Source organism: Crocodylus porosus, unplaced genomic scaffold (genome assembly GCF_001723895.1).
Source record: "Crocodylus porosus isolate Cpor-Errol unplaced genomic scaffold, CroPor_comp1, whole genome shotgun sequence".
NCBI classification, from domain to species: domain Eukaryota; kingdom Metazoa; phylum Chordata; order Crocodylia; family Crocodylidae; genus Crocodylus; species Crocodylus porosus.
The window spans coordinates 25,552,895-25,567,579 of NW_017728906.1; the positions used below are offsets into that span (position 1 = coordinate 25,552,895).

Consider the following 14,685-nt stretch of genomic DNA (forward strand, 5'->3'; position numbering starts at 1 on the left):
TATATATATATATATATATACAGACACATGTATATTTACATATATATGCATACATATATATATGCAGGCACGTACACTGTAGCTTTGATTGGCTATTATAACCTTCCATGGGGGGGAGGGGAAAGAGAGAGAGAGAGAGAGAGAGGGAGAGAGAGAGAGAGAGAGAGAGAGAAGTGTGCTTAAAAAGAAGTATGTGGGAAAGATACATTTACCTTAATTTTTGTAAAAAAACTTATGAGGAAACGTATAGCCTTTAATAGAGATGAAAACCACAGGCTGATCCTGCACAGGAAGAAGACAGTAGCAATAATCATTGATAAGAACAGTGCAAGATCAGATTCCCAGGAGCACAGGTCTTCCTAGAAATAAGTCTAAAAGTGCCTAGACTTTGGACATGCCTGGTGTCCAATCTGGTAGCATGAACTTGTTCCTCCTGGATATTTTCCATGGGGATAAAGTGTGTCGGCTGACGGAAGCTGGTGCTTAGAGAATGGCCTGGCTGAAACCCCTGCCATCTGAAGCCACTCTTTAAATCCAGAGGGTTGTGTAGCATGGGGGGCTTGTAGCACCGTGGAGAGTGCTCCTAGGGACAGCTCCACGTGAATGCGGACTGGGGAGCATCTTTACTTAGGAAGAAAACAGAAAGCCCACCCTGCCACACTAGAGAATCCCTGTAGCCTGTTCCCCCATCTTAAAGTCATAGAGGGTTGGAAGGGACCTCAGGAGGCCTAGTCCAGTATTTCTCAACCCGTGGGTCAGAACCCAAAAGTGGGTTGCAGGAATATATGAAAGGGTCAAGAACAAGTGTTACAAATGGATTCTCTTTTAAAGGAAAACAGCATGGGAAGCTGGCTTTTCCATGGCTGCTTGGACCCTCCCTGCTGTCCCACATACTAGAGGGTTGGATATTCGGGGCAGTTGGTTGGGAGTGAGGGGCACTGGGTCGGGACTGGCCGTCCATGTTTACAAATGGGTCCTGGTACAAAAAACATTGAAAACCACTGGGGTAATCCAATCCCTGCTCCAAGCAGGACCATGCCAACTAGATCACCCCAGCCAAGGCTTGGCCTACCTCCACTGCCTCACTTGGGAGCCTCTTCAGGTGCTTTACTACCCTCCTAGCGACAAAGTCTTTCTTAATATCTACCCCCAGCCCCCAAATAGGTTGCAAGCCTGTTGCAATGCTGGAGGCATCCTCACACAGGAAAGCACCCGAGGGTGTGAAGCCCCAGTTAGGGGATGCTGTGTCTGTGAGGGGGAGGGGGGGCGCCCCTCCACAGCTGCCTCACGCGGCGGCAGGGCTGGAGGGCGGCTGGCGCAGGGAAGGAGCTGCGGAGAGGCAGGGGTGCGAGGGGGAGGGGGCTGCGCGCCGCGCCAGCACGAAGCGATAGGCTGGGGCTGCTCCTGGGCGAGCACAGCCGTCCGGGCTGGCTATATAAGCAGCCGTCGCCGCCGCAGCCCCTCCGAGGCAGAGTGGAGCCGAGCCGAGGCGCGGCGAGGCGGGGTTGGACTGGACGGGACGGGACGGGACGGGACGAGCCAGGACGGGGCTGCGGGCCAGCGACTCGCCGCTCCCGCCAGCAGCACCGGGACATGTGCGCGGGCCAGAGCGCGGCGCCGCTGCTGTGAGGGGGGCGCCGCCGCCATGGGCGCGGGACCGCTGGTGCTGCCGCTGGTGCTGGGCGCCGCGCTGCTCTGCGCGCCCGCTGGCCTCTGCCTCCGCGTGCTCAGCGGTGAGTGCGGCGCAGGGGGCTGCGGGGGCCCCGTCAGGGAGCTGGAGGCGGTCCCCATGGCATGCTAGGGGGGCTGGAGGGGAGAGGCCCATGAGGGGCTGGAGGGCTGTCCCCATGGGTAGCTCGGGGGATCTCCACGAGGGGCTGGAGGGGGGTCCTCACAGGAAGCTCGGGGGGAGTCCCCATGAGGGACTGCGGGAGTCCCCATGCGGAGCTGGAGCGGGTCCCCATGGTATAATAGGGGATGCTCGTGGGGAGCTGGAGGGGGTCCCCATGGCATGCTAGGAGGGTCCCCATGAAGGGCTGGGGGGATGGGAATCCCCCCTCCAGCTCCCCATGGGGACCCCATGAGGGGCTCCTCCCCATGCGGAGCTGGAGGGGGAGGGTCCCCATGGGGGGATGGGGGATCCCCCCTCCAGCTTCCCTTGAGGAAGAGCCCCTCATGGGGTCCCTATAGGGAGCTGGAGGGGGATCCCCCAGCCCCTCATGGGGACCCCTCCTCCAGCTCCCTGTGGGGATCAGCCCCTCCTGGGGGGTCCCATGAGGGGGCTGGTGGGGCTGAGCCCTCCGGTGCACTTGAGAAGAGACTGCCTTCCCTGCACAGTAGGGATTTTGGGGGCAGGATGGGCACTCGGTTCCTCTTCCTGGGGAGAGGAGGTGCCCTTGGCCGGCTCCTGGCACCCATCCTGGCTCTTGCTTACCCCCATTGCCTTATGCAGGGTTTATTTGATGGTTTGGACAGGCATGGAGCTGTCTTGGGTGCAGGGCCTGGACTAGATGGTCTGTGGAGATTCCTTTTCTTTGTGACTGTGCAGCAAGGGAAGTTTAGGTTGGATGTTAGGAAAAACTTTCTCACTAGGAAAATGCCAGAACAGGCTGCCTGGACAGGTTGTGGCATCTCCATCCTCCGAGGTTTTTAAGACCCAGCTAGACAAATGGGATGATCCAGTTGGGGATGGTCCTGCTTGGAGCACGGGGTTAGACTAGATGCTCTCCTGAGGTCCCTTCTACCCTTCATTGCTAAGAAGCACGGTGATGGCCAAGCGAGAGGACCTGGCTGCTTGGGGCAATTCCCACCCAGCACCTTGTAACAAGAAAGCCCTCCCTCCCCGCTTTTTCAGGGGGCAAAGAGAGCATTTGCCCTTTGATGTTTCTGTGCTTTGGCCTAGCTAACAACAGCTCTAGGGAAGGGTGGGACAGGCTGAGAGGTCATGGGATGGGCAATGGGAAGTTTAACCCCAACCCCTGTGGTGAGTCACTGTTCGCACTTGGCTACAGCTGGAGGAATGCTGGCACCCAAACAATTTGTTGTGGCTTACAGCTGCTCCATTCTCTTTTTTTGATTGGGTCCCCATCCTTTTGACCTATGGGAATAAACTAGGAGTGGTAGTCAGTTCCTCCTTGAGGTTTATTTGCCCCTCTCATCTGCTGCAGTGTTTGAGTTTCAAGTGCAGAGAGAGGAAGTTGGCAATATTGGGCTGAAGTCAGGCAGAAGGCATGGTAAAGATGTACGTTATAGATCAAGAGCACCTTTATAGTTTAAGATTTAAGACCCAGGTAGACAGAGCCTTGGTAGGGCTGATCCAGTTGCTTTGAGCAGGGGGTTGGACTAGATGACCTCCTGAGATCCCTTTGGACCCTCATGATTCTATACACAGAGAGAGAAGCAGCTTTTGGGAATCTAAGTTCACTTTATCAGATGCTGCGAAAAGACACAATCTGATGAAGTGAACTCAAATCAGCAAAAGCTTTTCCTCTATCTCTCTAGATCTTATTTCACTAGTCTGTAATGTGCATCGCGAAACAGAATAATATCTCGTGAAGTTTTTTATTTAGTTCATTTTGAAGATTTTGCAATACTTGTGTCTCTCTTTACTATAGAGGAAGAGAATGGAAGTGTGCATTTAAAGATTAGTTTTCATTTGCCCAGAAACATGAGAATGTTAGAACTAACCACAGTTGGATGTATTGTATGGAATGTGTACAATTTTCTCCTCTGTCTGAAATTCACCTCTTGTATCTGCTGTGCATCTTCTGATCAAAAAATATTGTTTATTTTAACTATATTGTCCTCATGTGTATAATGGTCAGGTAGAACTAAATCTAAACTGGCAAACTCATTATAATTACAATCACAAAAATTCAATTTCTGATCTTCAGAAATGAAAACCCAGATCACCAAACTCCTATCAGGTCTTAACTTAGGATTTCTTAAGACTTCATTCAGTGCAACATGAGGACAAGCCATTTCTTTTGAGTTGAGGCTACCTTACAAACTTAGAAATGTTCTGTATGTTAGAGTAAATGATTTTAAAAGGATAATAAGAAGTACCTGTTGCCACAGTTTTTGTGACTAATATTTAAGTGCTGTTAACTATGCAGAATTTTTTCTTCTTGTCATAATACAAAAAAGTAATACAACTTTAATGTTATAAATCTTAATTATACAGGCTATACAGCTCCATTTTCATTTATCTGATGTGCTGCTTCACTACAAATATCTAAAAAGCAAGAGGGAGTCAGTCTTCATTGAAATGTGGGTTTAGTTTTAGGATCCCCTCTTGCATTCCTCGCAGTCTGATCCAGAAATCACTGAATTTGCAGGAAAATATGCCATTAATTTCAGTTGGCTTTAGATTAGGCCCTCAAAGTTGAAGCCATTGGAATACACAAGGAATACAAAACCTAGCTCATAGGTTTCCTTTGCTGCAAAAGTATATGCGTACTTGCCTACACTTTTGTTACAGTAGTTATATACATAATTCTCTGTGCAAGCAGATAAAATGGTATGTTTATACACCAATTCCAGAGCATTAAAAATGACTTCCCTTGGCTATTGCAGTGATGGTATATGTATTGAGAACCTTGACTCATACTTTCTTTTATGTTTTTTGTTTCAAGAAACAAGACATACGACATGCTTTATATATTTGGAGAGACACCTTCATCTAAAGTGCATATTGAAGTGCACCATCTAACTTTGTATCTTATATACAAAGCTGGGCTAAGAACCTCTATGTATTTTTATAATTAAATGTTTATGTGTACTTATTATAGGTGTCATTAGGAAGTGAATAACTGTTATTCTGTTTAACTTTTGCAAGTCTCCATTTTGTGTTGAACTTCTAACAGTGACTTTCCCATACTTGATTTAAGGAGATTTGAACACTTAGTTTTCACTCATTTAATGATATTTGTGACTTCAGTTTATAAAGGCCTATCTGCATGAATATCCATTTTTTAAACCAATCTAGGGCACATATGTATTTGCATTGTGGCTCAAATTTTATTAGATTCCAAGTAAGACTTTGATTTTTGGAAGCCACAGATGCTAGACATCATTTTTTAAACACAAAATTAGTCTCTTCTTGGCCTTATCATGGTACACTAGGGTGTACTTGGCTCACAAAATACAGAACAGTTTTTGAAGCAAAACATTTAGGGATATTTTGGGGCTTCATTGGCTACAGCTTGGTTGCGTATGTAATAATAAATTGTACAAAACAGCAGTGATCAGTACAGAGAGGCAGAGAGTGCTTTTTTTTGATGAAAGAGAAGTGTCTTTGGATGAGGCTGCATTCTTACCATACTGCAAAGACTTGGAAGTGCCTGATACTACTGGTAATGCCAACACACCTTGTCAATAGAAGCACTGGTAAAGGTGGATGTAGGGCTCTCTCTTCCATTCTTTGCCTTCTTACCTCGTACACTTATCCATGAACAGCAACAGTTTGGCTTAAAACTTTAGTTAGTGGTGAGAAAAGGAAAGAAGAAAAGTTTCTCATTTACATTTTTAATGAACCTGTATTCTTTAAAAATTGTGACTACCTCATCTTTCTACCCCTTTCCTAAACTGGCTACATTTTCTTAAAACTAAAATAGAGCATATTCCTCATTATGGTCTTGACCCATTATGTACAGAAGACAGTAGGAAGATCCCATTGACTCCTATTGTTACACAATTTCAGCAAAGTAGCTGAAATAAATGGCAAAGACAGAAATATACAGTTGCCCTTACCATTTTGGTGCAAGTGATAGAAGATCATAGAAAAGACTGCTCAGCTTTTAAAAATGTCTTGCAAGTTATTTTTTGTTAGGAAAAACTCTCTTACTACGAGGGTAGTAAAACACTGGAACAGGTTACCCAGAGAGGCTGTGGAGTCTCCTTCCTTGGAGGCTTTTAAGACTTGGCTAGACAAAGTTTTGGCTGGGTTGATCTAGTAGGGGATCATCTTGTATGGAATAGGGGGTTAGACTAGAAAACCTCCTCAGGTCCCTTCCAACCTTAATTTTCTATGATTCTACTTAGTTTAGGCTTTTCAGTTTTGTTTACCTTTTCCATTTCCATTTAACTTCCCTTATTTTCTTGCCAACAGATCAATTTGTGAATAAGATCCAACTAGATAAAAAATATCAACTGGCTTGTTTTTAAGCAGATATTTTACACTTTGGTGACATTATCAGCCATCATTATTTTGATTTCTGAATTACTGAAGAAAAATACTGCAAATGAACCTCACTTTAATGCAGATGTAGAGAAATTTTTGTGAGCTATGATTACAGGAGCTAATGTCAGAATGTCTAGCATTGACAGAGAAGAGATTCTAAAAGAAAATAACAAAGTAGGACCAGGAAGAAAACTGCTGAGTATTACATAGTCTGCATCGCTATCTCATGACATCATAAAGAACTTGAAGTGATGATAATGCAGTTTGCAGCGATGCAATTACTTTAAGTATCTATTGGGCAGGAAAGAAACAGGCTAATCTTATTACTAACCATTTAGCAACCTATGTATTAATCATAGCCATTATACCTTAATGACTGCTGTTTGCTGTCATTTTATGTTTGTTTTTTAATAGCGATATTTTCTTGATTATGGGAGTGCATGTTTTAGTAGATTTTATACTTACAGTATTTTAAAGCAATAGATTTATCTATTTAGATGGGAAATAACTGGATATATTAAAGCATTTACTAAGTGAAGAAAAAACTTGCATCCAGCAGAGGCTGAAACAACATAGCTGCTCTTAAATTGTAGGGCCATTTACTTTAAGTATCTTTATGACTGTAGTTTTTATTCGTTTATGTAGTTTATAACCTGTTCATCTGAAACACAGTATTTTATAGATAGTACTCAGAAAAGCTAGTTACTTTATACTGAATAATGGAATGAATTGATGTAAGGCTAGTGCTTACAGAGTTCAATCAATTTCACTTATTTCAGTGGCCTAATTATATCAGATCTGAATTTGGTCTGCTTAGGTTTTATGCAAGATATTTATATAAATGTTGATGCCCACTGGTTATTTTGTCAAGATTTCAAGATGAGAGAGAATTTTTAAAACAATATATAGACCCGTTAAAAGACTAATATCCTAGCTTAGAAAAGATTCTAGCATGCCTTTAATTTAAATATCTACGATACATAAGTGAAACTATGGTAGCTTCAGGCTACCATAATACTAGTATACTAAAATCTCCTGTCTTGGATAGTTGAGTGTCAGATCTAGTGGAAGTACCCATTATACCTTATACAGTACCTTGGTGGTTGCTGGGGGAACTTTAATCCATCTGTACTTTGCAAATTCATTAACTAAACTGTAGCTTTCTTGTTATATATCTGTATTTAGTTTATCACGGAGGCTGGAGTTTTCTAAAAGGTGTGGAGGAAGCTGGGTATCTTACTATCTTAGCAAATCTTAGCATTATAACTTATTTTGAATGCGAGTTTAGGGACAGTGGCAGCAGAGGGCAGGTTCTTCCTTTGTACCCAGTCTTCACAACTTGGGAGCAGGCATGGGAGAATGGAATGCACATGCCTCTGCTGGTGTCACTGTTATTTCTAGCTATCTCTGTGTGGCTGGAGTGGGGCAGGTGTGGCTCTGGACCCTCCCGCTTTCCCCAGGTCAGCCATGGAGGACAGAGAAGGAGAGGGAACCTACTACAGTGCACAGGGTGGAGGGAGAGGGAAGGAAGGTTCTTACCTGCTTGAAGGACTTCAGAAAAGTCCCCCATGGCATGCCTGCTCTGATATGTGAGGGGGTGGGGTGGAGGGCACAAAAGTGGGTGATGCAGCTACCCCTGCAGCATATGGGTCACTGCTCCTACACCTGCTTTATGAAATCCTGGATTTGGCCACACTTATTATCTTTTTAGCTGAGTTACTAAGAGTTTCAGATTCATATTTTATTCTCTATGCTTTCTGGATGAACCAAACATGTGACTCTGATTACATGCACATGCAGTGGGGAGTTGACAGGCATTTGAATTTTACACAGCATTCAGATAACACAGATACAAAAGCAAGTGATAGGGAATTCATGCCAGTTTATGTTATGCCCTGAAGAATTTTAGGTCCATAAACCAGTATAAAATGATTATAACAGTTCACACTATTTTTATTTGAATCCATGACAGAGAAAAATAATCTTCATTTACGAAGTACCAATTACAAAGAATCTAAGTAATTCAGAAGTCATTCAATACAAGTTGCCACTCAGTGGAAAGAATCAATGTAAAACTGTCAAGTAATGCAAGAGAATGGATGGGTTCGTCTCATGAAATATGAGATATTGAAAAATGATTGATCACTCTCAATAAGTTTATTGGCTGAAGGGTTACATACAATTTGCTTAAGAGATCAGAAATAAGGAATGAGAAATTGCCCTTGATATTGGACAATATAGTTATGTTTATGTAGGTGAGAAGTTCCAGTGAGGAAGACTACAGTACTTCTGGCTATAAAATTAAGTCTGTGCATCACTGCAGGAGAGGGACACTAGTACATTCCCTTTTCCTTTTGCCTGTCATACATTATACATTATTTAAACTATATGGATTCTGAAGTTTCTGTCAAAGGTTTCCCACATAATAACAAACACAACGTATTCTACAGGCATATTATGTCTGATTGAAAGCATCTAGAATGTCTGTTCCATAATTAAGTCATACTAAGGTAGATAGATGGGAAAAGACCTATTTTGTCAATCTCCCCATTATAACAAGAAATTCCTGTCCTAATATGTGCAGGTGTTTTTATGTTAACCAGCTCAGATAATGAGACTTCCATACTTTGTCATAGGAATTTATATCACGGCTTGAGTCAGCACTTTCCAAATTTTGACAACCAAAATCCTTTCATAAAAAATAAGTCGCATCTCTGTGAAGACATGCCATGAGCCACCATTCAGAGCAGATTGAGTGGATCTTTGTATCATATTATATTTCCTCTTATTTCTTACATGCTTTAATAAACAATGTTGACATTTAATGTATTATCACTGACATCTACACTAAGAACCACTGAAATAACAGTTCATGCATCAGAAGTAGTGTCAAGCTTTCTGCAGACTTAGACATCTTTCCATTGGGTACATTTGGGTCATGTTTTTCAAGAGTTTATTCACAAATCTTGTTTTCCAAGAAAAAACTGAGATTTTTTTGAGAATTATTAACATAGTAAGATGTTTCTATTTTACCTTCCCACACCCTGTTTAGTCCTTCACATCACCCTCAATATAGAACATGACTTATGCTTAGTGAAACACTGGTCTAAATTATCTCATTTTCGGAAGTTATTCCTTCAAATGGAAAAGGACATACATAGGGGCCTTTTACTTTCTGAGCATCAACAAAGAATGTGTGTGTCAGTTTGCAAGAGGCTGATGGTGTCAGGACTGTGCTCCCAGGCTGTCAGAAAGTATTTGCCTGTTGCTGTATACCCCTACTATGGAATAGCCACACAATATCTCTTAAATAGAGCAATGATTATCTGTACAATCAGCCCTGTGATTTATAACCACAAAGTCCAGCTGGTGACTCTAGCTGATAAGAAATATTCAGTTATTACCGAAAGAGCTAAATGGATTTCAGTTTCTTAATTTATGGAATATTAAACATGTGAAGCAGAGCTAATGCCCAAACTAGACATTTTCCATTTAGAAGAAAAACTGTCATGCTTTTAGTAGTTTGGGAGAAAAAAACAGGAAGAGAGAAAAAGGAATATTATCTGTATTAGTTTGAAGTCAGGCAGAAGAAGGTATGAACCTTATAGAGTAACTAGATCAGAGATGCATAAGTTTTCATAAGCATCAGATGCTTATACAAGCGTACACATCTTTAATTTAGTTTATAAAGTGTAAGTCTACATTGCCTGCTTCCAAAAAAAGGAAAGAAGAGCGAGAAAATAAGCAATTAGGAAATACCAGATATATTTTTCCTGATAAAGGCTTAACAGTTTAAGCAGTGACTCCAGCTGTTTAATTTGTTCATACAAAATGAATAGCTATTTCCTAGTTAACAAAGCAATGACCTTATACTGATTCAAACAATCATAATGGTAAGTTTTCCAATGGGAGTAATTACGAACATCAAATTGTTGATTAGCCCATCCCTTAATTCAACACTAAGTTACTTATCTCCATCTCCCCTAAATGTTGGTTTAGATTTGTCCCAATCTACAACTCTGTTTGCTACAGTTAGATCCTCAGTAAAGTGGTCTACTTTTTCATTTATTCTGAGGGCATAGTTTCTGTTATATAGGGTGACCATATGTCCTGTTTTAGCTGGGACAGTCCTGGATTTCAGAGGCTGGTTCCAGTTGGCTGTTGAGAATTATAATGAGCATCCCAGAAACACAGGGTCATGAGGTGCAGTCTGGCTGGGAGTTGGAGCAGTGAAAAGCACCTTGGAATTGAGCAGGCAGGCACCGCTGCGTACCTGGCATGCTGCCCCACCCCCATTGCCCTGTAAGAGCATGGGAGAGGAAAGGAGGACAGTGTCCTGGATTATGTCCTGATTTCCAGGATTTCCATATGGTCAGCCTACTGGTAATGCTTGTAGAAGATTAGCAGTCTTTACAAGATTTATACCTTCTAATATGGGATGTGTGTTCAATGCCCAGAATCTTGAAAATCAGCTACTTGTGATCATACAAGATGGCAGGCCAGTAGTATAACAGCAAACTTCTAGAATTTGGGGGGGTTGCTTAAGAGGAATCTGAACTGGTCAATATAAAGGTCCCCTGGCTTGTGTTCTGCAAAACAAAAACCTGCCCAGTGCAGTTTTGCAAAACCAACAAACCTCTGATAGCTCTTTTCTAGGATTCCCAGTAAATGGGTTCCAATATCTAGAAGAATACACATTTGAGGAGAGAGACTTATTTTGGTTCAATACAGCACAGCACAGAAAATGCATTTTCTTCAGTGTTCCTCAATAACATTCAGACTTTCCTTGCTAGATTTATCCTGTTAGCTTGTCATTGTATGCAATGATCCCATTCAATCTTTGAGCTGGTTATATGATGCTGTTATGGGGACGGCAAAATCTCTGCAACAGTTGGATATTGCAGAAAATGGCACTGGTAGCGCAATAGTGCAGATTCCAGTATTTGAGTCAGTATAGGCTGAGTGCCATAGACAGTGAGCATTGGCATTGGAAGATCCCATATAATGAGAACAGCTGTCTTTCAGATTCTTACATTTTTCTTCTTCATTCCTAACATAATATAAAAATGAGTCAAAAAAGTGCTCACTCACTCTCTCTCTCTCTCTTTCCAAAAGAGCACTGGACAAAGCAAAGGGATGATATAGAAATAAAGAGATGGGATAAAGCATTTGGTTGAAGCCTAGATGTCAGTTTTATGTAATATGGATTTCCCACATCTCAGCCAATTGTTGTCATCAAAGATTCTAATTCACATTCCATAAAGGATGTGTTGATGTGAACTCAGAGCCAAATTTCATTCTGTACAACTATATATTTTGCCAGTCTGGATTCAGTTCTATCTGTTGCTTCAACAGGGAACAGTATTGTTTTCCCACTTTTTGTCTTTATCTTTTAAATTATATTGTGTCTTTATACCGTATATTATTCTGCAGACGGCTAAATGGTGGTACTGAGCTGCTTTAGGGACAGTTGTATTTTACCAGTAGCTGGTAATATCTAGCATTTGTACTTGTTTCCTAAATACAAAAGGGCAGTGTTGAGATTAATTGACTAGGTTAAATTGTGACTGGCCCATGAATGAGAGAAGAGCACAAGGAGAATGCCCACTCGTATTCATTATTTTTAATATAGCACTATTTAGGAACCAATCAAAGATGTGGTCAAATTGTGTTTAGTATTGTACAAACACAGAATAGTAGACCATTTCTGTGCTGAAAATCTTAAACCATAACTATCTCCGCATGAGCCAGCAGAGGTGGTTAGCCAGGAGAGACAGGTCAAGCTATGTGCTTAAGGGCCTTAAGTGTGAGCTGCTCAAATGTTGGCTGTTGTTGGCTTTAAGTTTAAAGCAGTCACATGTTCAGGCCAGCAGGATCCTAGAGGACTGAAAGATAAGAATCTCCTACCTACTCCCACTCCAGGCTTCTTCCATGCCCCACAGGGCTTCATCAGTTCCCCCCCGCGCCCCCGCCCTCCCTCAGGGTGCTGATATGTTGAGGGGAGGCAAGGGAAGCAGTCCTGTCTTGGGGCCAGCACCCTGGGCTAGGGTCTGCCCATGTGGGGGTCTGCCCATGTGGGGGGAGTCCCATGCCTGGGAGGAATTCCCCTGCCCCACTGCAGCCTGCCCTGGGTCTGTCTTACCCCCCGTCCCTGCATGGGCCTGGCCAGCTGTGGGAGCAGTGGACTGACTGCTCCCTTGCCAGTCTCTTACCCTCAGGGGGAGGAGGAAGGAGCTCCCATCCCCGTGCTGATCCAGGATCTTCCCCCCTCTCTTGCTGGCCCAGATTGGGCCCTCTGCTCCCCTGCCCCACCCTCCTCAGCACCCCTGATCCCCACTCACTTTCCCTCTACCCTCTGATTACCTGGGGCTGCCTGGCACTGCTCCCAGTGAGCAGGCAGGGAAGAGTTAAGCTGCTTGCTCAGGTTGACTGAACATCTTCCCTGCCTGCTCCCTGGGAGAGAGCCTCACAGCCACAAGTCATCTTGGGGTGGAGAGGTGAGGAGTGAGGTGTGAGCAGGGATCTGGGGTGCTGGGGAGGCAGCCCCCAACCTGGCTCCCAGACTGAGGCTAATTCCCCTCCCTGCAGGGTGGGGGGAAAGCAGGGGGATGGGGACATGTTAACCTCAGCATGGCCCTCAGGCTGGGAGGTATGTTCCAGTGCCCTCTATCTTCTGGCCTGGGTTAGTGCACGCTTCTGTCTGCTTTTCCAAACTGAAAACTGGATGTTAGTTCGATTCTTTATCAATTCAAGATGCACAGTTTAAAAAAACTTGTGAAAATTGAATCGATTCTGCCTCCAGCTTAACTGTCTGTACTTAGTCTATAGAGCTGGCAAGCAGGGGCTCGAGTAGGAGCTATAGCTGTGAGTAGGTATTAAAAAGGCTAGAGAGCCAGGACAGGGGTTAAGAGCTTCAGAAGCTACTTAAAATTAACATAAAAACAAGGCCCTAAGAGAGGTTGAGTGGTAGCTAGGCTTCCAAATAACTTTGGGAGCCAGTGTGTCTCCTTCAGACTCAGTGCCTCCCAGTGGTTTTTTTCACTGGGTAAAACTTGTCCAAGCCTGTGCATAATAGTCAGTCTTTAGTTCCTCAAATACATGGAAAATACCTTTTGATGATATGTAATTACACATATACCAAGTAATATAACAGTATTATTTTAGAGACACTGTACTGAGATCAACAGGATGACAAATAGTTTTAATTCTTATCACACATGTAAGTTGAGTAGTGTTTAAAAAGAATAATAAAAGAAATATATTTTAAAGCTACAAACCTTGACCATGAACATTACTTCAAGAGGCAGCAAGAGGGCACAGTAGCCCCCTGAGCTCTCCAGGGATCTAGCAGACCTCCTGAGGCTAAAAAGAAAGGCCTATAAAGGATGGAGGATGGGATTCACTTCCAAGGACGAATATTCTGCGCTGGTTCAGTCCGGCAGGGAGCAAACCAGGAAACCCAAGGCTGCATCTAAACTCCAACTAGCTTTGAGCATCAAGGACAATAAAAAGTCCTGTTTCAGATTTCATAGACATTAGGGCTGGAAGGGGCCTCGGGAGATCATCGAGTCCAGCCCCCTGCCCAAAGGGCAGGAAGTCAGCTGGGGTCATAGGATATGTGGGGAGCCGGAGGAAAAGCAAGGGCAACATTGGACCCCTGCTGAACCAGATGGGACAGCTGACAACTGACACCCAGGAAAAAGCCAACCTGTTAAAAGCCAACCTACTTTGCCTAGGTCTTTCATTAGTCCTATGGGATGCCCATGCCAATCACGGGACAGGGAGGTCCGGGTGAGGGAGATCCCCTGCCCTCCATTAATGCTGACCTCATGAAGGAACACCCTGAGAGGCTGGATACCTTCAAGTCAGCCAGCCCTGACAGTCTACACCCCAGGGTACTCAAGGAGCTGGCGAGCATCATAGCCCAGCCTCTGACACGGATCTTTGAAAATTCCTAGCACTCTGGTGTAGTGCCCAAAGACCAGAAGAAGGCGAATGTGGTGCCTGTCTTCAAGAAGGGGAGGAAGGTGGATCCCAGTAATTATAGGCCCATCAGCCTGACTTCTATCCTGGGGAAGGTCTTAGAAAAGTTTATTAAAGAGGCCATCCTTAATGGACTGGCCAATGCCAACATCCTAAGGGATAGCCAGCACAGGTTGGTTGCAGGTAGGTCTTGCTTGACCAATCTCATTTCCTTCTATGACCAGGTGACCCATCACCTGGACAAGGGAGATGAGATTGATGTCATATATCTTGACTTCAAAAAAGCCTTTGATTTGGTATCCCATGATCACCTCTTGGCGAAACTGGCCAATTGTGGCCTTGGGTCCACCATGAGCCACTGGCTGGGAAATTGGCTCCTTGGTGGGACCCAGAGGGTAGTAGAGGGTAGTAATTGATGGCAGTCACTCATCATGGTGTCCTGTGACCAGTGGGGTCCCTCAAGGCTCTGTCCTTGGACCCATATTGTTCAACATTAATGATGTGGACATTGGAGTCAGAAG

At 43.9% G+C, this 14,685-nt stretch overlaps 1 protein-coding gene across 3 annotated transcripts in view; it reads left to right on the top strand.

The window, feature by feature from the left end:
- Positions 1-1,500: 1,500 nt before the first annotated feature.
- Positions 1,501-14,685, top strand: part of CHODL (chondrolectin) — a 46,345-nt gene continuing 33,160 nt past the window's right edge. Inside the window, exon 1 of one of the 3 annotated variants that reach the window (XM_019528763.1) lies at positions 1,501-1,733. In XM_019528763.1, coding sequence (XP_019384308.1) covers positions 1,646-1,733 — 88 coding nt within the window. In that variant the 5' untranslated portion in view covers positions 1,501-1,645. The remainder of the gene's footprint in view (positions 1,734-14,685) is intronic. The other 2 variants (XM_019528762.1, XM_019528764.1) reach the window with 2 other exon arrangements.